We start from the raw sequence: 20,901 nt of genomic DNA, 5'->3' as shown, positions 1-20,901 counted from the left end.
TTTGCCACCGACGTAGTATAAAAAAAACGCTTGTTCCTTATTTGATATTGAATTAGTAATATTTTCGTGTATATCTCAGGGACAAGGTGTTGTTCCGGCCGAACGCCGCGGCTCGCAACACGTTCTTCCTCATGAACATCAACGGTGTGCAGATGCACGAACTCTCAGCCAACACTCCTGCGGAATACGCCACGTAAGTACCTCCTATACTTGTCTTAACCCATCGTATGCTGCACGGATTAAAATTAGTTCATCTTTTAGCATTTTTTTCGGAACGATTTTTTTTGCTCTACTTGGCATATCCGAGTTTGGAACCCACAATTTTTTGACGCATGCGCACATGACGAGGGCTTGATCTCTTAAGTACCCTTGTACAATTAATAAATAATAATAAATAAATAAATATGGGGGGCACCTTACACAGATCAACTTAGCCCCAAACTAATCAAAGCTTGTACTATGGGTGCTAAGCGACGATATACATACTTAAATAGATAAATACATACTTATATACATAGAAAACATCCATGACTCAGGAACAAATATCTATGCTCATCACTCAAATAAATGCCCTTACCGGGATTCGAACCCAGGACCACGGCAGGCAGGGTCACTACCGACTGAGCCAAACCGGTCGTCTAAACGACAATTAACCAATTTGAACCCTAGGCCACTCTACAACCATGTCAAAATGACGAGCAGTAAGAGAATTCTTACAATCTGTTTTATAACGTCACTATGACATAGTTCTACTAGCCTAGATCAATCACAAACCCCATATAATATAATATGATGAGAAATTACCAAAAACAAAATAAATGCTGGTCTCGGGAAGTTAAAACCTAGTCTTTTCGCTTAGGATACTAATCCTTAAGCTTTATAGAAGTAGATATTTCTGTGTAACAAAGAAATTTAATTTTCATCACACTCGTTTGTAAACGGTGTTATTCCAAACCGTCTGTCACCGTTAAAGCGTTCGTAAAATTTCATTGTATGGGAAGTTCCATAGACATCTGCTGCGTGACGATGATGTGTCTGTCAAATGTGGTTGATGCAACTGGTCCTTAATTTAGGGACCTCTGTACATATTTTAAAATCGGTTTTGGACTTATAAAGATTCATTGAGCATCAAGCACTTATATTCTTTAAGGAAACTATAGGTCTATCGTAAATGCAATAACAACTTATATGTATCTCATACTGTATGTGACCGTTTGTTTCTTTCTCAATAAAATAAAGATTGAGAGGTGTATTAAGGGTGGAAAGTGAAGGATTGCGAACGAGAGGCTTTTATAACTCGAGTTTGTAATCCTTCAGCCGCTCGTGATATACACAATGTTTTTAATGACACTCGTAAAGTAATAATCAAATTTTAAACTAAATGTATTGAAATACCTACGCAGTACGCTGACATTTCGAACATTCATCCGCCATCTTGTAACTTTTGACAGGTCGTGGAAGGCTATTCACTTTTAGTCTCCGAATAAGATACAGTCATGCTTTGCTACAACTGTTTTGATCTTTGTTTATAGATGGGTGAAGAACATCCAAGAGTGTCCCCTGGCCAAGCTGGCCGAGCAGAAGCCGAGCCTCACCCCGCAACACACGCACTCTGCTTCCACCGCCAGTCGGACCACTGACGACGAAGGTAACTAATAATTATAAATATTGGGGACACCTAGATCAGAGATCTAGAGCAGAGCCCAACTGGGGTAGTACCTCCGCCTTACAGAAGACCGCAGCCAAATAGTACTAGACCCTACTCATAGTGTTGTGTTCCTGCCGGTGAGTAAGGCTGCCAGAGCTCAACGAGGGTGCGGTGTGCTGATGACGGGAGGACTTACGGAACTAACTTGTTCCGTCTATTGTCCTTTGAGTGGTCGGCAACCCGAACCCTCCTTAGACCTTGTACATTCCTTTTTGCTGTGTACTTAACACAGCAAAAGGGAGTGTACAAGTTTCTAATAGGGTGGCAACGCGCTTGTGACACTGTTTGAGTTGCAGGCGTCCATAGGTTACGGTGACCGCTTTACATCAGGCGGGCCGTATACTTGTTTGCCACCGACGTAGTATTAAAAAAAAACACCTTACACAGATCAACTTAGCCCCAAACTAAGCAAAGCTTGTACTATGGGTGCTAAGCGACGATATACATACTTAAATAGATAAATACATACTTATATACATAGAAATCATTCATGACTCAGGAACAAATATCTGTGCTCATCACACAAATCAGTGCCCTTACCGGGATTTGAACCCAGGACCGCGGCGTAGCAGGCAGGGTCACTATCGACTAGACCGAAGGGACGAGTCGTCAATATCATGTCGAATAAATAAAATTTAGAAAGGTATTAAACTAAGTGCGTTTTCACAGTATCCGATCCGATATCAGATGTAGGACCGATATCCCAAACATTTAAGTCGCCATCTTTGATTTTTGCCTTTAAAATTCTTCCGAGATCCGATTTCGGATCGGATAATGTGAAAACGCACTAAGCCTCACTTTTTGTACCCCCACAGGCAGCACCGTCTCTCGCAACCCATCGGACGCGTCCGAAAAGTCTAGCACCGTGGAAGAGCGAGACAGAACTAGCTCGGAGAGGGAGAGAGATAGCGTCGAGAGGGAACCGAAGGAATCCGACAAAGAGGAAAAGGGGAAGGAGGAAGCTGTCGACAGGGAGGACAAGCATGTGTGAGTATTTTTGAATAAATGTGAGTGTGTTTAGTAAAACGTCCCACTTTGTCGGTTACCGTTAAGGCGAGATTTACTTGTATCTTTATATGAATAAACTGACAAAGCGGCTTTATAGCCTTTCCTCACGCGGACGCTCCGGCTGTGGAATGAGCTCCCGGCCGAGGTATTCTCGATGAACTACAGTATGGGGTTCTTCAAAAAAGGAGTGTACAAGTTTCTAATGAGTCGGCAACGCGCATGTGACACCCCTTGAGTTGCAGGCGTCCATAGGTTACGGTGACCGCTTTCCATCAGACGAATCGTATACCTGTTTTGCCATCGACGTGAAAATAAAATAAATAAATAAATACACTAGTTTTATGGCCTTATTAGTTTTTTATTAGATTTATGGAAGAAATGGTCTTCCATTATTCTCTCATTAATTTTGTATAGTTTTAAAATGACAGCCAATTTCGGTTATTTCTGAACCGTGGTATACATTCTCGGGCTTGAATAATGTTAATTTCCAATGGTTATTCTTGCAATGAAGGGTAAAAATTGTTATGCAATGTGTATTGAGATATTTAATCACTTATCAGAGCCATTAAGAGGTCTGCCACTTAAAAAATTAAGGGGACAACTATTTAGTTGGCTAGTCCAGAAATGTTTTTATAGTACCACCGAATATTTTAATAATGTAATTAAGTAGCTTTAGTTAGGTAGAGTGATAGCAAGTAAGCTAAAAAAATGTAAAATTTTCATGCCTTATTTAAGTTTAGATATATGAAACTATATTTTTGACTAAGATCTGTAAATACAATATCTATCGCAAATAAAGAATTATGAATTATGCAGGCCGCGACGCCCTACTATGTCCCGCATTTCGACGCACGAGGCCCCGCCGCCGCGGGCGCTGGAGCCGCAGGCCGCCGTCACCGTGAGCGCGGCGCGCGCCGAGCACGCGCACACCGCCGTCAGAGCGTTCACTCCGCAAGGTAACATAACATAACCATCATCACCAACATAATATCCTCTGCCTTTATCGTAGCATATAATTCCGATATATTTTCGCGCTCGTATAACCCGGCGACCTTCAAATCGAGGGTGAACTGGCATCTTCTGAGCGAGCTCCATCGTAGGCCACGTCTTTGCCTTTGGCTAGTCTGTGGCCGAGAGCGAGTCCATTTATAATAGTAATAATAGAAGAGTTCTATTAAAATCTCTCCGAATATTTCATATTTTCAACCCCCATTTCGACACTTTGAAGAATGAATTTTGCGAAAATGTACGTCATTATGTTTTTGTGAATAAGCAAGACGATCAAACCAAAGATTTTACTGATAAATAAATAACTGAAGAGTGTCAAAAGAACAGATTTCTGTATGAAAACCATACAGAAATAAAACCCTTTTAGAACAACACTTTAGCGTTGGTTTCACCTGTTTGTCCTATAATTATCTCAAATGAAATACTTTTTATATTTTTCCCATCATTTCTTTATTTTCCATACTGTTTTATAAATATTTTAAGGAATAATTACTAAAAAAATATTATAAATCTTTTTTCAGAACAACTACGTCGCCTAGACGAAGTTATCAACAAATCACTGCGCGCCAAAAGCGCTGTAGTGGCGGAATTACTAGGAGTACCGGCTGAGAGTTACGCGCAGGTGGCTGATCTGGCTGTGGCCGAAGCTTTAGGGCAGTGTGGTTAGTTCTTGGTTCAATTACATACATACATACAATCACGCCTGTATCCCATAAAGGGGTAGGCAGAGCACATGAAACTACTAAAGCTTCAGTACCACTCGTGGCAAATAAGGTTCAATTAAGTTCTAAGTATTTAAAAATTTAGCTTTAAATACAAAAAAAGACTCGTCGATATATCCGGCGATTTTTTATTGAGTGTTTCGATAGTTTTCCAAGTCGTTTTCATATTTTTACGTTTGAAACAATCGTATTTTGTAGCTCAAGCATGCGTGGCTATAACGGAGGACGCTGGTTCTATATCTAGATTTGGCCACTTGGAGGCCTTGGTCATTTTTTCTTTGCATATGACATTTATTTCAGTTTAATCGTAATTTGATTTTGACCATAACAAAGTAAGCGTTTATTGTTAAGTAAATATTTTCCTATATGTCGAAATTACTCAGAAGCGCTGGTAGCCTAGCGGTAAGTGCGTGCGACTTTCGTTCTGGAGGTCGCGGGTTCGAACCCCGGCTCGCACCAATGAGGTTTTCACTTATGTGCGAAATGTCATTTGATATTTGCCAGTCGCTTTTCGGTGAAGGAAAACATCGTGAGAAAACCGGACTAATTCCAATAAGGTCTAGTTTACCCTTCGGGTTGGAAGGTCAGATGGCAGTCGCTGTCGTAAAAACTAGTGCCTACGCCAAATCTTGGGATTAGTTGTCAAAGCGGACCCCAAGCTCCCATGAGCCGTGGCAAATGCCGGGATAACGCAAGGAGGATGATGATGATGTTAAAATTACTCGTTTTTGAGTTGGCGACTGCTTTACTTCAAAAAGTTATTACTATATTATATTACTAGCATTTGCCCGCGGCTTCGCTCGCGTTAGAAAGACAAAAAAAGTAGCCTATGTCACGCTCGATCCCTTCAACTTAATGTCGTTTCGTTTTGCCGTGAAGGATGGACAAACACACTTTCTCATTTATAATATTAGTATGGATACACCTGAATCTATGTTGTAGTAATAATGTTTTATCCTTGATTGATAATGTTGTAATGTTGACAGATACATCAGGGGAACTGCGGCTCCAGCGCAGTGTGAGTAATGAGGAGCCTTCGGAAATACACACGTTGCTCCTCGCCGCTCTCACGCAAGGTATGTTCATTTAATGTTTCGTAAAAAATAAGTGTAAAGTTGGAGTGTTTAGTAAAACGTCCCACTTTGTCGGTTACCATTAAGGCGAGATTTATTTGTATATTTATATGAATAAACTGACAAAGCGGCTTTATAGCAATCGACAAAGTGGGGCAAGCACACTCACAAATAAGTGTAGACATTATGTTAAAAAAGTTAAAAAAAAAAAATATATAAAAATTCTTTCTGTAATCTAAGAACTTAAACACTTTTGTATGTGACTGTTTGTTTCCTAAATAAATGAAAAAAAAAAAAAAAAAAAAAAAACGTCGCTAGCCAGTTGGACGTAGTTACGTAGAAACGTTCCATTCCACATGAAATCGTCATTAAGTTTTAGACCTTGTATGAAAAACAAAAGTCTTTCATTTCAATGACAATTTCAGATGGATCGGAACGTTTCTGCGTGACTACGTCCAGTTTGCCGTATTAAGGTTAACAGCTTATCATGCATACATATCCTCTCGTTTTCGGTATGGCATTATATTCTGGGGAAATTCGACTGACCGCTTCTCGGCTTTAAAAGCTCAAACAGATCTAGTCGAAACATAACTTTTTTTATACCACGTCGGTGGCAAACAAGCATACGGCCCGCCTGTTGTAAAGCGGTCACCGTAACCTATGGACGCCTGCAACTCAAATAACTCAACTTCACGTAAAATATCGTTATATTTACAGCAAACCAACTGACAGAGTCGTTGACGCGGGCTCTGAACGTGAACGAGGCGGCGGCCGTGGCGGCGCGCGCGCGCGGCCGCTGCGACCGCTGCGCGAGACACCCGCTGCAGAGGAGCTCCACCTTACGGGCTAACAGCAGGGAGGCTGGAGGTAACTCCTTTACTTATCCTCATATGTGTTCTGCGATGTATAAAAGGTTTTGGAGTCTCATTCGATGAGAAACATTCTGGTAAATGACAGACAGACCGACAGGGCGGCACCCTAAAGGTTCCGTTTGTACCTTTTTGGTACGGAACCCTAAAAATATCCTTCTTATCGAATCAAAAATAATAAATAATCCTGAACTAAAGTGTATCACGGAATTAGTTGCCAAAGCGGACGTCAAGTCTCATGACCCGTGGAAAAAATGCCGGGATAATGCTATAGGAAAAATAATTTAGAAGAATCTACAACAAGATAATTTGTCAGTGACATTATTCTGTCGAAAAAAAAACCCAGTCATATTGTCTCTCCCCGACACCCTCAGCTTTTTCGTCAGTATTATCAAAGACATATGTAACTCCGTATAGACAGATAAGGTCTAAGAAAAAAGCGTACCTTAAAGCCATAGAGAAAAAGGTACGGTGGCCAAGATGGCGTTACACCTTTGGGAAACGCTCGGCTAGATGGCGCTAATATTAATATTTGACATTTTTAATACATATCAAGCTAAGAATATGGGCCAAATTGTTAAAACTGAGGTTCAAAAGTTTTAAGCTTGTGTCGAGGGATGGCAGTCTATGCACTGTGATTACACATTTTACTTTGACAGTAACTCTCTATAATACTTGATCCTCTTTGGTATTATTAATGAATATCTTATTATTTTCAGAACCGCCATCACCCCCGCGCTCGCCAGGTCAGCTAGAGTCCCGTCTCAACGACTCCGCGTCCATGTTGGACACAATATCTTCGCTAGAGAAGGAGGTCTCCTTCGATATGCTCAGTGACCTTGAGACACAGGAGCCTAGCGCAGAAGATGCCCTAGGTGAGTTTTAAAAACATAGACGCGATCAAATCCTGTTTGCAATTTTAAGAGCTCTTTCTCACTGTCGGATGTAGGATCCTGATTTTAATCGGGTGTCGGCGCCTCTATTAGCACATGTCGGGTGTCGAACCCGTATTTCAAATGGTTCAGTCGGCGATACGAGGGCAGGATCCGATTATCCACTAGTGTGAATGGAGCCATACTTACTCCTAGGCTTACTTTTGCATGTTAAATTTTATCTTGTTATTTAATGCATGTTAATTATAAGATGTAATGTTTTGAAAAGAAGTGGCCCGCCGAGTTTCTTGCCGGTCCCATAGTGGATACCCCCCTCCAACTGAGGGGGGACTGAAATCTTCTCGAGGCTGAGGCGTAGGGTTAGAGCCGGCGTAGCTTTATTTGACGTTCATATGCGCATTGTAATATGCCTACTTGAAAAATAAATATTTCATTTTCATAGGCGAGCGACACTCGACACGATTTTTATCCGGACATGTGCAAAATCGCCAACATTTCTTGTCGGATCCGACACAAAATCTGTGTCGGGCAAGTGTGAATGTAAAATGTACTGCCACCAGAACGGCACCCGACAAGTGTGAACCGGCTCTAAGTATGTATAAAAATCGTGCAAGTTTAAATCAATGTTATATATTTGTTCAACAGAGAGCAACGCAACATCAGCATCTCTCGCAGCCTCCTTACTTCCCCTCCACTCTGGTCTCCAAAGGACTCTGGGTAGGCTGCTCGGATCCTTGCCCGCCTTAGAAACTGCGCGCAGGGATCTGCGGAGAGAGTTGCCGGCGCTCAGGGACGCCAACGATGCGCTGAGGCATGCTGCGCCGCGTGAGTATACTATACTTGTAACATAGGGCAATACTTCTGTCTCTTACACTCTGGGGCCCGTTTCTCGAAAGGTACAAGCCTTGTATTACAATTGCGCGAACTGTCAAATCGTATGGGTTGTCATGGAAACACACTTGTAATACAAGGCTTGTACCTTTCGAGAAACGGGCCACTAGTCTACAAAGGACAGACTTTCGACAGACATGCGACAGACACACGACAGACACGCGATACACATGCGACAGACTTACGACATGCGATGCTATAAAGCTTGCTTTCGATAAGACGAACTCGCGGCCTCTGGTTTTGAAACAAATATATTGATTTCAACTCAGAATAAATTTTATAATTGAAAAAAATACTGTCTTGTATGAGACTTCAACGGAAAACGGCCTTTACATCAATACTTCAGCGCTTTGCAAGTTGAGCCACAGATTTTACTAATCTTTTACCGTTCTAACGACATCTAAATACCAAAAGAACGTACGGCAAACTTCGGAGTTGCAAGAAATATAAGTAATTCGGTCTTGATACACTTTAACTTTGACACAAGGCAGTAATTTGACACTTTTAATTATTTATTTATTTACAAGAACGGTTTACACTAATTATACTTGCATTACATTTATATATACATACTTAAATAGGTACACACTAATACTTATGTAACGGTGCAGGAATTTAAGAGCTTCAACTCTTCATTCATTCATTCACACTCTCACAGTAAGCGAGGCACCTGGACGCGAGTGTAGTCCATGTATCATAAAAAATATCTACTTGTAGGTCGTTACTCAAAAGGCCGTTTAACAGGTTGATCATGTCGCACAGTGGCGAGTGCCGCCGAGTTTAAATTATTCTAACCCTCTTTTTGTTACGTCTTTGTCACTATATTTATAATGCCAAATGATGTGACTACACATTTATCAGTGCAGTGCAGAAGGCCGGAGGAGGAGGAATTAACCCTCTACTGCATGAATTATTAAAGGTGGGCAAAAAAAATGTTTGTTTCGAAAAATATACTTTAATAGCCATCTTAAACAAGAAAATGTAACAAATAATGTGTATCTTTTAGTACGAAAATATGAATCAGGTCCATTTATGGCTTCGTATGCGTTAGCGTTATTATACATGTATGCCATTTGTGGCTTCACATGCATACAAAGTATACAAACAACATACTTTTATTACGTTTAGCTACATACGAAAATTTTTAAAGCAGTTTCTCTTCTCATTGAGGCACAAATAAACATTAAATTTTTCACATTTTAAGTATGAACGATAGCCACAATTGTTTTGACATAACAGGCGGGATTTTTCGTGTACCGGGATATGGTCCAACTTGTCAGAGCGTACAGAGTTTAGTGGCAGTTCTTGAATTCTTGGCGGGGTGTTCCGTGGTCTTTTTGGTAACGAAGTTTTTTTTAGTAAAATTTGATTGTTCTACTATATAATTCAAAATTTCATCTGTGATGAAAAATTTAAAAAAATCTGCCGGAGATTCTAATTCTTCTACAAAATTCGGCAAAAGGGTAGAACCAAGGAACTCAACATTTTTGGCATCGTATGGAGGCATTTTTTCTTCAGACCAGTTGATTTTTTCTTTGGGTGCCTTCTTTTTCTTTGAAGGTGTGGGTTTAGAATTACCCTGCTCACACTCTTCGTCTGAAGAATCAGGATCAGAATCTGGAATCACAACGTTTTTACGCCGCTTTTTTGATTGGAGATAAGATAATGGTACATTATCGTCATCAGAGTCGGATAAAGAATCATCGTCACGCGTCACTGATAGATCCATCTCCAGGAATGGACTTCACGTGCTTGGAACTACCATAAAAACGAAATGGAAGCATTATCTGAAATAAAATAAATAATCTATTACTAGTCAGTAAGTACACCGAATGCATACGAAGCCATTTCTGGATTAAGACAGAAACACGCTGAATGCATACGAAGCCATTAATGGCTTCTGAGAAAAACCTTCCATAAACAGCCGAATAAATAATAATTTACACAAACTAACATTAACACACGTAAGCCGATACTTAAAATAAGAGAAAAATATTTTTCATTACGTACTTACCTGCGTTTTTCACTTTTTATACACTGATGAAATGTCTCAATGTTTACTATGGTCAACACTTAGCGCACGCGTCACTTGAATGATGTTTTGTTTACCGTGTGTTGTATTTATCGGAATTCTAAAACTACCCACCAATATGTTTATGTTTGATTACCCTATTTAATAAGTTTGAACCTTATATTCAAATCCTTAGAGCACGAAAAAAAATCTAGAAACTTTGACGCCAATTCTGGCTTCCCATGCGGTAAAGGGTTAATTGAATGTAACCTTTAACAGGAGGCCTACGCGTCCTTTTAGTTTGAACTATACATTCCATACATACCGTTAAGACTTATTTTATAGCTTTTACTAATTAAACGCTTTGTTTTTACAGACTATCAGCTGACCGACGAGATCTCCTACCCCGCCAACAACCTGGACCAATCGCTACAGGTATAAATTCTACTCCAACCCTTTGACCACCCTGTCAATCGACAATCGACGGATATTAATGCTTTTAAGTGTTAAATAGATCCAACATTAAAACAAAAAACAAAACCTCAGCTGCCTTACCTTACCTGCTTTTTTTACATTTAACACTTTCACCGCTGGGCTACTACAGTCGTAGCGGCACCGTGGATTTCTCCGTATGTATCGAAAATGGGCCTGAATGAGTTAACCCATTTTCGCTTAGTTAACCTTAGTTTTCGTTAAGTTAACCCTGTACGGTGATATAGTCTGATCAATTTATAGAATGTGCCTATGACATGGATCAATTTAGAATTGATTTAAGTATCATTCGTAGACTTATGTGTGATCAGATATCAATAAAATTTATTCAATTTATTGTACTATAGTTACAATTCTTTGTTTCATTGCTCGTAAGTTATATGGATTTATTTATTATCTGACGTTTGATTATTATTTATGAAAGACTCAAGACAAATTACTCGAACTATGCTCGTAATAGATGAAAATATCTTGTGATAAACTGATAAAAGATAGTAGGAAACCCCGTTTAAGTTCAATCAGTGTGTGAACCTGCCTTAGAAATCTATATTATTTATGGTCATGGTTCATTAATATTTCTTGTATTGTAATTTTTAACCGACTTCAAAAAAGGAGGAGGTTCTCAATTCGACTGAATGTTTTTTTTTTTTATTATTTTTTTGTATGTATGTTACTCGATATCTCCGAGAATCGTGGACCGATTTTCAAAATTTTTTTTTTGATCGAACCGGTATAACCCCGAGATGGTCCCATTGGCACCAAGTCAGGGTCTGATGATGGAATCCTGGAGAAATCGAGGGAACTCTTCAAATGTTATAGGCACATGTAATGTTTTTAGTCTATTTTTCAAAGGTACACCAGTATTTACGTCTGATGGTAATAATTTTATGTGGCTGAGCTGATGATGGAAGGTCAACTCCTCAATGGTTAGGAGTTTAAGGATAATTCTTTCACTACTGTATATGTATTCGGACTGATACATATAATATCACTAGGAACCACTAAAAATCAACTGAGCTGATGATGGAAGGTCAACTCCTCAATGGTTAGGAGTTAAAGGATAATTCTTTCACTACTGTACATGTATTCGGACTGATACATATAATAACACTAGGAACCACTAAAAATCAACTGAGCTGATGATGGAAGGTCAACTCCTCAATGGTTAGGAGTTTAAGGATAATTCTTTCACTACTGTACATGTATTCGGACTGATACATATAATATCACTAGGAACCACTAAAAATCAAGTGAGCTGATGATGGAAGGTCAACTCCTCAATGGTTAGGAGTTAAAGGATAATTCTTTCACTACTGTACATGTATTCGGACTGATACATATAATATCACTAGGAACCACTAAAAATCAACAAATAAATAAACTTTTTAACAAAAAATAAAACCGCCTTCAAAAATAAGCGCGTTACAAAACACGGAGAAACTAAAAAGCCAAAAATAATAAACCTTTCAATTCAGATTTCTTATCGTATTGCAATAAGCCACAAACTACATATATACAGACTATGCCACCCCGTACCACAAAATGCGACTGTCAAAACGAAACTATTGTTTGCAGCGGAAATGGATAGATGTCGCTCATAGTCCCATTTGGCACATATCTATATTTAATAAATTTGCAAGCCTTGTCATCCGATACATGCGTCTCAGGTTTTTCTCTTCAATAATTTGACAGGTGGAACTGACTAACTATTTATTTTTATGCAGGAACATCGAAATGCCTGACACGTAGCGAAAGCTAGATGATACCGAATTTCGGGCAAATTGTCATGGCACGATATGGTCTCATCAGAAGTTCGTTCGCTTTTCAATCCAGAGGTCACTGGTTCAAGCCTCGGTGGAGACACACGTAAAGATATCCAGTTTTTTGGGTTTTATTATTATTTTATGGTTTTTTTATTTGTTTAGATTTTTTTTGCGTAAGTTTTCACGATAATTCTTAATTATTTTGAACGTACATTCCAGAATAGGCAAAATATTACAACCTTCAGTGCGTTTTCACATTATACCCGATCCGCGATATCGGATGTAGGAAGGATTTCAAAGGCGAAAATCAAAGATGGCGACTTAAACATAATATATGCGATATCGGTCAATGAATAAAGGCAAGAAATTGGTTCTAGCTGGGAATTTTCTAGAGATTGAAGACATTATTCCACCATTTGAACTTATGTGCAATAAAGTATAAATAAATCATTGGTTTTTGAAATTGTTGATATGTCATTTTCATAGGCTAACTGTAGGTACTATTGTATATCATTCAGGGACAGGGTACAGGGTTTATAGTAAAATAAAAAGAAACTAGCTATAATAACTTTTAATTATAATATACGTTACAAAAACTTGTTTCATTTACTTGAAAATATTAGAGGTTTACCATATCACAACAAATATATAGTCATCAATGCGATGAAATAAGTTCTCAGGAAATTTATTTAAAATGTGATAAGCCTTTAGTGGATGGCCTGCTTCTGCTTTTCTTGTTTTCGTGCTCCTTCATCCCATTGAAACTTCGATGTTTACGCATTTTTGTCAATCTGTTTCGATTTGTACACAGGAGCAGACATGAGGGAACAACTCAAATGATTTTGGAACATACTCGTAACTGGGATTGGCTTCCACATCGGCTTTTCTACCTCCAATAAAGTTTGCATTATAAATTCACCGTAAATTCAATACTTGTAACAAATGATTATGCACTTTAAATAATCAGAGGTTAGATGACACTTTTCTTGTTACGGCAATTATCCACTTAAACGGTGGTTTCGTTTCCACCACAGTCTTGGAAATAGCTAGAATTTAGTCGCTATTTTTCTTGGTGTTATTACAATTCACCATAACAAATTTTACTAGGCCCATATTAAATTTATCTCGAAAATGTTTACTGCAATATGGATTTGACAGCGTAAGTCAGTGACAGGAATGTCAATTTTGGCCATAGTGAGCGCTGGCTGTGATCCTTTTAGTTACCCCCTCCACCCGCTTTGCACCCTGCACCTTTCCAATACAGTACAGACTTGTCATCCCATACATCCGTCTCACGTTTTTCTCTTCAATCATTTGACAGGTGCAACTTACTAACTTAAGTATTTACTTTTCAGCAGGAACATCGAAACGCCTGACACATTAGTGACAGCTAGATGATGGCGAATTTCGGGCCAATTGTCAAGACACGTTATGGTCACGGTTGAAGTTGGTTTGGTTTTCAATCCAGAGATCACGGGTTCGAATCCCGGCGGAGAGACACAAAGTGAAGATAACAGTTTTTTTGTGTTTTATTTTAATTTTATAGTTTTTGATTTTTTTTGCATAAGTTTTAACGATAATTCTGAATTATCTTGAACGTACATTCCAGTAAAACCAAAATATGCTAGGTAAAATATTACAACTCTAAGTGCGTTTTCACATTATCCTATCCGCGATATCGGATGAAGGAAGAATTTTAAAGGCAAAAATCAAAGATAGCGGCTTAAATATATTGGATATCGATATCGGTCCTACATCTGATACCGGATCGGATAATGTGATAACGCACTAAGACGGAAGTATTACTTTCTGATTATTTCATTTTTAGTAGTATAAAAATGTTTTACCACAAACAACTACATAATTTCAGCACGACAGAGTCAGACGGCACTATGATCAGAATGAGACTAAAGTTGTCAAAATGATAGATATTTAATTGAAATACGGTTGTACTCACGTTATTATATCGCTATTGCTGCGACATGTTTCGGGCCAATTCGGAGGCCCCTCTTCAGGCGTATAGGAGTTCACGCGACGGCTAGACTCCGCAAACTGAACGCGCCGCTCGCCGCTCCGCCCGCTGCGCGCGCGCTGATAGGACGGGGGAGGGGGGCGCAGAGCAGTCTGCTGCTGTAGTTGTTGTGTAGAGTTCTGGTAGCGCGGCTGTGTCGACCGATGGAGGTAAGCACACTGCACTCACTGTGTCCACACGATTGTCAAAACACATTTTCCGCTTCACATTAGGTATTACCGGTTTCCATGCTGGTGGCAACATCCAGCCTCCGTCCCGATTGAAATTAGGGCGGCGTCCGATTTCAATGGCCTCGAGAACTTTGCGTGGTACAAAACATTTCTCCCGTACCAACAACCTTGCTCTATCGAAGCGTATAAAATGGGACGCGCCGGTATCGTACGCGTGCTCTGCCACTGCGGAATTCCTGGTGTCCATGTTCTTCACGCTTCGTATGTGTTCCGACAACCTCGCGGAGACATTCCTTCCAGTCTCGCCGACATACGCTCTACCACGTGGTAGGTAGGTGGTGGTGGTGGTGGTAGAGCGTATGTCGGCGAGACTGGAAGGAATGTCTCCGCGAGGTTGTCGGAACACATACGAAGCGTGAAGAACATGGACACCAGGAATTCCGCAGTGGCAGAGCACGCGTACGATACCGGCGCGTCCCATTTTATACGCTTCGATAGAGCAAGGTTGTTGGTACGGGAGAAATGTTTTGTACCACGCAAAGTTCTCGAGGCCATTGAAATCGGACGCCGCCCTAATTTCAATCGGGACGGAGGCTGGATGTTGCCACCAGCATGGAAACCGGTAATACCTAATGTGAAGCGGAAAATGTGTTTTGACAATCGTGTGGACACAGTGAGTGCAGTGTGCTTACCTCCATCGGTCGACACAGCCGCGCTACCAGAACTCTACACAACAACTACAGCAGCAGACTGCTCTGCGCCCCCCTCCCCCGTCCTATCAGCGCGCGCGCAGCGGGCGGAGCGGCGAGCGGCGCGTTCAGTTTGCGGAGTCTAGCCGTCGCGTGAACTCCTATACGCCTGAAGAGGGGCCTCCGAATTGGCCCGAAACATGTCGCAGCAATAGCGATATAATAACGTGAGTACAACCGTATTTCAATTAATTATTTGAATATGTCTCACGGAAGTTTAACGTGTATGATAGATATTGTATATTATTGGGGAATAAAACAATAATTATATTAATAGGCCAATTTTATTCACCAAATTCTTTGAAAAGTTTTTTCATTACCATACTAAGTGTTGGTCCAGATTGATAAAACATGGAATATTGGTAGTTCGGGGTGTAAAAACATGTCAAACCTGAGATATGAAATATTAGTACTTATTTTCCCATCAAATATAATGAATAAAAATAAATCAAACACAAAGTATTAAATAAAAAAATAAAAAAAGATAAACAAAAAAGCAAGGTCTCCCCCGGTGAGATTCGAACCTCGTCTGCTGCTCAAGTTATCGCAGCTAAAAAGCAGTATCTTTGACCGCCACACCAAACTTCTACTTAATCAGAGTGACGAAATTAGGTAACTTATAGGTATAATATGAGTAGTAAGTCATGAAGACTTTTCACGACAAATTGAATGAATATTAAATGTTTTGTTACTTCAAAATGCAACGTTGCCAGACTGCTGACTGCAACGTCGCATAACTCTAGTTTGGTCGTAAACTGATTTAGACCTTAGTAAATTATTATTAAAAATCAATTCAGAAATAGAAGATGATGGCTATACGGCGCTTGACTGATGGATGCGTTTTGTTATATAAAAAGAGTAGGTACATATTTCTGAAAATATTTTTATCTTCTTGCTTTAAACTAAAAATCATCTTGATATTCATCAATTACCATCATTTTGATATTTTGATATTCGTATATAATTAATAACCTAGATACAAAAAGAACATAATGAATGATACTTCGATATTTTACCAGTATCGAAACGCAGTAGGTTGGCCATGACAGCCAGTGACAGTACTAGTACTGAGGGCTTACTGCTGTCACCTGGGTTAACACATTGCGGACATCTTTCTCTTTTACTCCTATCCAGGCATATAGAGTGACATATATAGCCACATAGCGCAAACTCTGGTGTTCGTGGAAAACCTCCTAGCTAGACTTGTCATTCATTCATTGTAAAAATAGTAAAAAGATTTTGACTCTAAAGACTAATGTTTAAGTGATTTTCAGTCTTATATTAAAGCTGAGTAAGACGTGGATGGCGGCAAAGCTTTTGTAAATACATACATAATTATATTGAATCACGGAATTAAGCAACACAAGGCTATTTTTGTTATGTATTTATATTCCGCGTTTTGTTTAAGCCGTATATTGTATCGTTTTTCATAACAAAATGCGTAGATAATTTACACCTTAGTCTGTAACGTATTCGCAAAGGTTCTTGAGCGAAACCAAAATCGACAATATCCACCTACACTCAAAAAAATCTTTATTTATTAATTATATTATAAAGCAACATCTGCTGACGGTTTGTAATTGTCGATATTAATATATCTATACTAACTTTCAATGTGGTACATGCAACTGGACAACTGTCACTGTACATTTGTAATCCTTATTACAAGAGCATAACGTCTATGGTTAGTTAAGACAGAGTATTGCTGTTAGTAGGTACGATGGGTACGATGTTGAACCTTAGGTTACCTTCCATCAATACTAATACTGAAAGACAATTTTTAAACTTATTGTATTACATGTGTCTAACAAAATTTCAATGAAATGGGTTGTGAATCTAATATTTAAAAAAATCACTATTTAAAAGGAGATGGTTGAAAAGGGTATAAAATATTAAAAAAAAAGAAAAAAAAAGATTTTCACTACCGAGGATCGAACCCACGACGTCAGGGCCGCGTCCATCGTCTTACGCTACTATAACTGAGCTATTTAAGCGATAGAAAGGGTGGCGAAATATTAACTAACTTTCAATCTAGTACATGCATGGCGTTACGAGTCCTAAAATTCATTATATTCTTTTAAAGATTTATGTCTCAAAAGTGACACTTAACGCCATCTAACAGTGATCTCAAGGCAACAAGAAATTTGTAGTAACGCCATCTAGATTTGCCGTGCTTTTAGGCGGTCGCATTTTTTTGTATGGGGTGGACATATCTACTAAATCCATAATCTCTGAATAAGCTAAACATCCAAATTATAAACAAATCAATTATTTTTGGAGTCGGTACCAGCCTGTGTATGGTTGGGTGGGGCAAACAGGCAATAGCAAGGCGACGAACAGGTCTGGTACCGACTACAAAAATAATTGATTTGTTTATAATTTGGATGTTTAGCTTATTGCAATACGATAAGAAATCTGAATTGAAAGGTTTATTATTTTTGGCTTTTTAGTTTCTCCGTGTTTTGTAACGCGCTTATTTTTGAAGGCGGTTTTATTTTTTCCTCAGTCACCCGTTGACCACGAATGCTGTAATGTGTTCGAAACGTCGGGATGAATTGTAAATCCGTTATACGCGAATAATCCGTTTTCATAGTTGTATTTCATGAGTAACTCCCGGTAACCGAAGACAATATTCGATCCAGGAAGTAAAAATTCTTATTTACTATATTTTTCCATTTCAGGACCAACCGAGCAACGGCGGGTGATGGCGTAGGCAGTAACTTGAATCTGGCTGGACCACGGACTTGGGAGAGACGAAACTGCGCCCAACGAGGCCGCATACAAAATATATGAAAACCACCTCAATGCAGGCCGTTTTCATACAATCATGTCTACCAAAATAACGACCTTTTAAAGCTACTACGCAATTTAAAACCACAATTTTCAGATTCAAAATAGTGGTTTAAAGTTTTGCCGCAATTTTAATATAAAATCTATGACACAAGCGGCTTTCTTAAGTGCGTTTGCACTGTTGAAGATTTCAGTGTAGTGAGTTTCGTATTAACAATATTATTGATTAGGAGTGTAATGGAATTTTGTCAAATAACACTTAAATAATAGGGATTTATCCGTAAATAACTCGTTTAAGATCAATATCAGTAAATATCATATATTTAATCAATAATATTGTAAGTATGATAGGAGCGGAATGCTTTGAATTGTGTTAAATTTAATATTTCTTGTTCCGTTAACTTTTCAAACTATTTTTGTAATTGTTTTTTTAATCGATCCGATCCGAGTCGAGCTTTTGTATATTTTGTAATAATTTCTTAGCTTTACTCCTTGTAAGTACGAAATTAATTTAGTATTAAAAAAATAAAGTTTTATTTTTATGATTCCATGATACATTATGTGATCTGCCGCGTATGCGTTTCTTTATAATAATTTTCCAGAATATATTAAGTTAGTTCGTGTAAATATACCTTTAGAGCGACTATATGTTTTATGTAATCGAAATTTTGTAAAAAAATAATCAAAAAAACTATTATTCAGTGTATTTTGCTGTTTGTATTTGGAAGTATTACTCGACAATATTATATTGGATCATTAAATTATGATTAGATATTTGTAAATGCACAAAATTATGAATTTTTGACTGTTACGTATGTCGCGATAGTGAACGGAAGTGCCCTGATCCCAGTACCTTGTATATGCCATATTTAGTGTTACATCAAGTTGAGGAACATTCTAGGCTTCGCCTTTTTGAGTGTGATATTTATTTACCAGGGTTTACACCTTTTGTGAACCATGAAATGACACCCTGTATGTAACAGCTTATATATAAGATCCGTACCTAATAAGTATGAAATTCCATAGCGATTTTATAAATGTATACACTTAATATACGAAAATATATATTTTATACGTAAGCTAGTTCCGATCCCCTCCATTTTCCGAATATTTGTATGTTTATATGTAAAGAGCTTTTAGGAATTTGAAGAATAAAAAAAAGGAATTGTATCTGCATTCGAATCATTATTAATGTAATTAACTAATAAAATACATGGATAAAGTGAATAACTGGCCACGTGCATTTTCAAGATGGCCGCCGTCGGCTGCCCGCTTTAGCTTCACTCCGAGATATATATTGTAATACATAGTTAGTGGTATAAATAAATACCGTTACATACAAATGTATTCGAGAGTTTTATTTTTGCACCTTTTACACTTACAATAATTAAGATTTATATGAAAACTGCTAATTTTTTTTCTCTGAATTAAACAACAACATAAGTAATTTAAGCTAAGTTTATTTTTAGACAAATTTTATTCTTAATTATCGTCACTAGTTAATTTTAACGACATCTAGTTAATTTTTGTTAACAACTGTCACATTGGTCCCAATTTCTGCAAATGCCCTTACACGACTTAAACATATGTTGTCAAAGAAAATACTTGAAAAATAAGTAAATTATCAGTAGACTGATTATTTTATTCGAACCGGATATTTTCACCAAATTCTGGTGAAGCTTCTCGCTCGCTAACACACCGAAGAGTGATTACTACTTCATTGTATAGAAACGAATTTAGTAATAATCCAGTGGTAACCAGTAAAGTGACGATATTACCAGCTGGTTCGCCAGTCATGTAGTCATCATACTAAAGGTTAGTTTACATTGATGCATGTAGTATAACGGGCATTCATGAAAAGAAAATGATTGGTGGCAACGCTTTAAATAAAATGATTAGGCCCACTTGCACCAACCACTTAACTCAGGGTTAGTGGGCTGTCATCTGTCAAATTACATATAAAATGTTGGGTTAACCCATCATTTTCGTTGGTGCAAGTGGCCCTTATTGTACTAGCAGTCTTCACTATAAACTATTTGCCTATCTGAGTAAGAACGCAGCAACAACGACCCACAAACTGAAGATGCTAGCGAAACTCGTGGTAGCGGAAGATCGTTCGCCGGTCATGTAGTACTGCATATGGCTCAGCACCGCGCGCTTGGCGTTTGCCAGCTCTTCCGTCTCGCTCGACGCTGTCGATCTGGAAAGAGAGAGAACACGTTTTTAGCTGCAGAAACGATTAAGAGGCCATTCGAACTTACACTAAAAGACGCCAAAAAGAAAAGCCAAAAATTTGACGAAAAGTCGCCAGTCTGTCGGTGTTTTACAAGTTGCACTTCGGGGAGTGTGCTCAAGAGCTACACGAGCTTATTCCACCGTCCCCATTCTACCATCGGACTTTTAGACGCACGGCCGGTTTCCATCCTTATTTGGTAGATATTCCGCGGATTCGCACGAAGCGCTTTGAGCATTCTTTTCTTATATTATTTGTTTGAAGAAATCGTCACTCTTGGCATTCGTACCGATTCAGAGATATTTTTTTCAATTAATGTGTCTCATTGGGCCCCATAGGCACCAGCATAAATAAAAACTAGTTCTGTAGTTAAAACTAGTTCGGTACTTCCTTGTAGTATAGTGTTGGGTTCCATAGGCACCCATCGGTCTACATTAGAATATAATAACTACATACTGTACAGCTCTGTGTGTGGCACTATAGCTACCA

At 38.7% G+C, this 20,901-nt stretch overlaps 2 protein-coding genes across 2 annotated transcripts in view; one reads left to right on the top strand and one right to left on the bottom strand.

Moving 5' to 3' along the window:
- The window catches only part of LOC125236896 (A-kinase anchor protein 13-like), a 279,055-nt gene extending 259,529 nt beyond the window's left edge, over positions 1-19,526 (top strand). The window contains exons 15-25 of the mRNA XM_048143813.1: positions 80-193; positions 1,533-1,648; positions 2,524-2,695; positions 3,533-3,672; positions 4,246-4,386; positions 5,433-5,522; positions 6,237-6,386; positions 7,108-7,263; positions 7,927-8,106; positions 10,560-10,618; positions 18,071-19,526. Coding sequence (XP_047999770.1) covers positions 80-193; positions 1,533-1,648; positions 2,524-2,695; positions 3,533-3,672; positions 4,246-4,386; positions 5,433-5,522; positions 6,237-6,386; positions 7,108-7,263; positions 7,927-8,106; positions 10,560-10,618; positions 18,071-18,094 — 1,342 coding nt within the window. The 3' untranslated portion in view covers positions 18,095-19,526. The remainder of the gene's footprint in view (positions 1-79; positions 194-1,532; positions 1,649-2,523; positions 2,696-3,532; positions 3,673-4,245; positions 4,387-5,432; positions 5,523-6,236; positions 6,387-7,107; positions 7,264-7,926; positions 8,107-10,559; positions 10,619-18,070) is intronic.
- A 93-nt stretch (positions 19,527-19,619) lies between these two features.
- The window catches only part of LOC125236895 (putative serine protease K12H4.7), a 30,258-nt gene continuing 28,976 nt past the window's right edge, over positions 19,620-20,901 (bottom strand). The window contains exon 9 of the mRNA XM_048143812.1: positions 19,620-20,379. Within this exon, the coding sequence (XP_047999769.1) occupies positions 20,220-20,379 (160 nt within the window). The 3' untranslated portion in view covers positions 19,620-20,219. The remainder of the gene's footprint in view (positions 20,380-20,901) is intronic.

This window comes from Leguminivora glycinivorella, chromosome 20, assembly GCF_023078275.1.
Source record: "Leguminivora glycinivorella isolate SPB_JAAS2020 chromosome 20, LegGlyc_1.1, whole genome shotgun sequence".
Lineage (NCBI taxonomy): Eukaryota > Metazoa > Arthropoda > Insecta > Lepidoptera > Tortricidae > Leguminivora > Leguminivora glycinivorella.
This window is presented reverse-complemented; position numbering and strand designations above follow the sequence as displayed.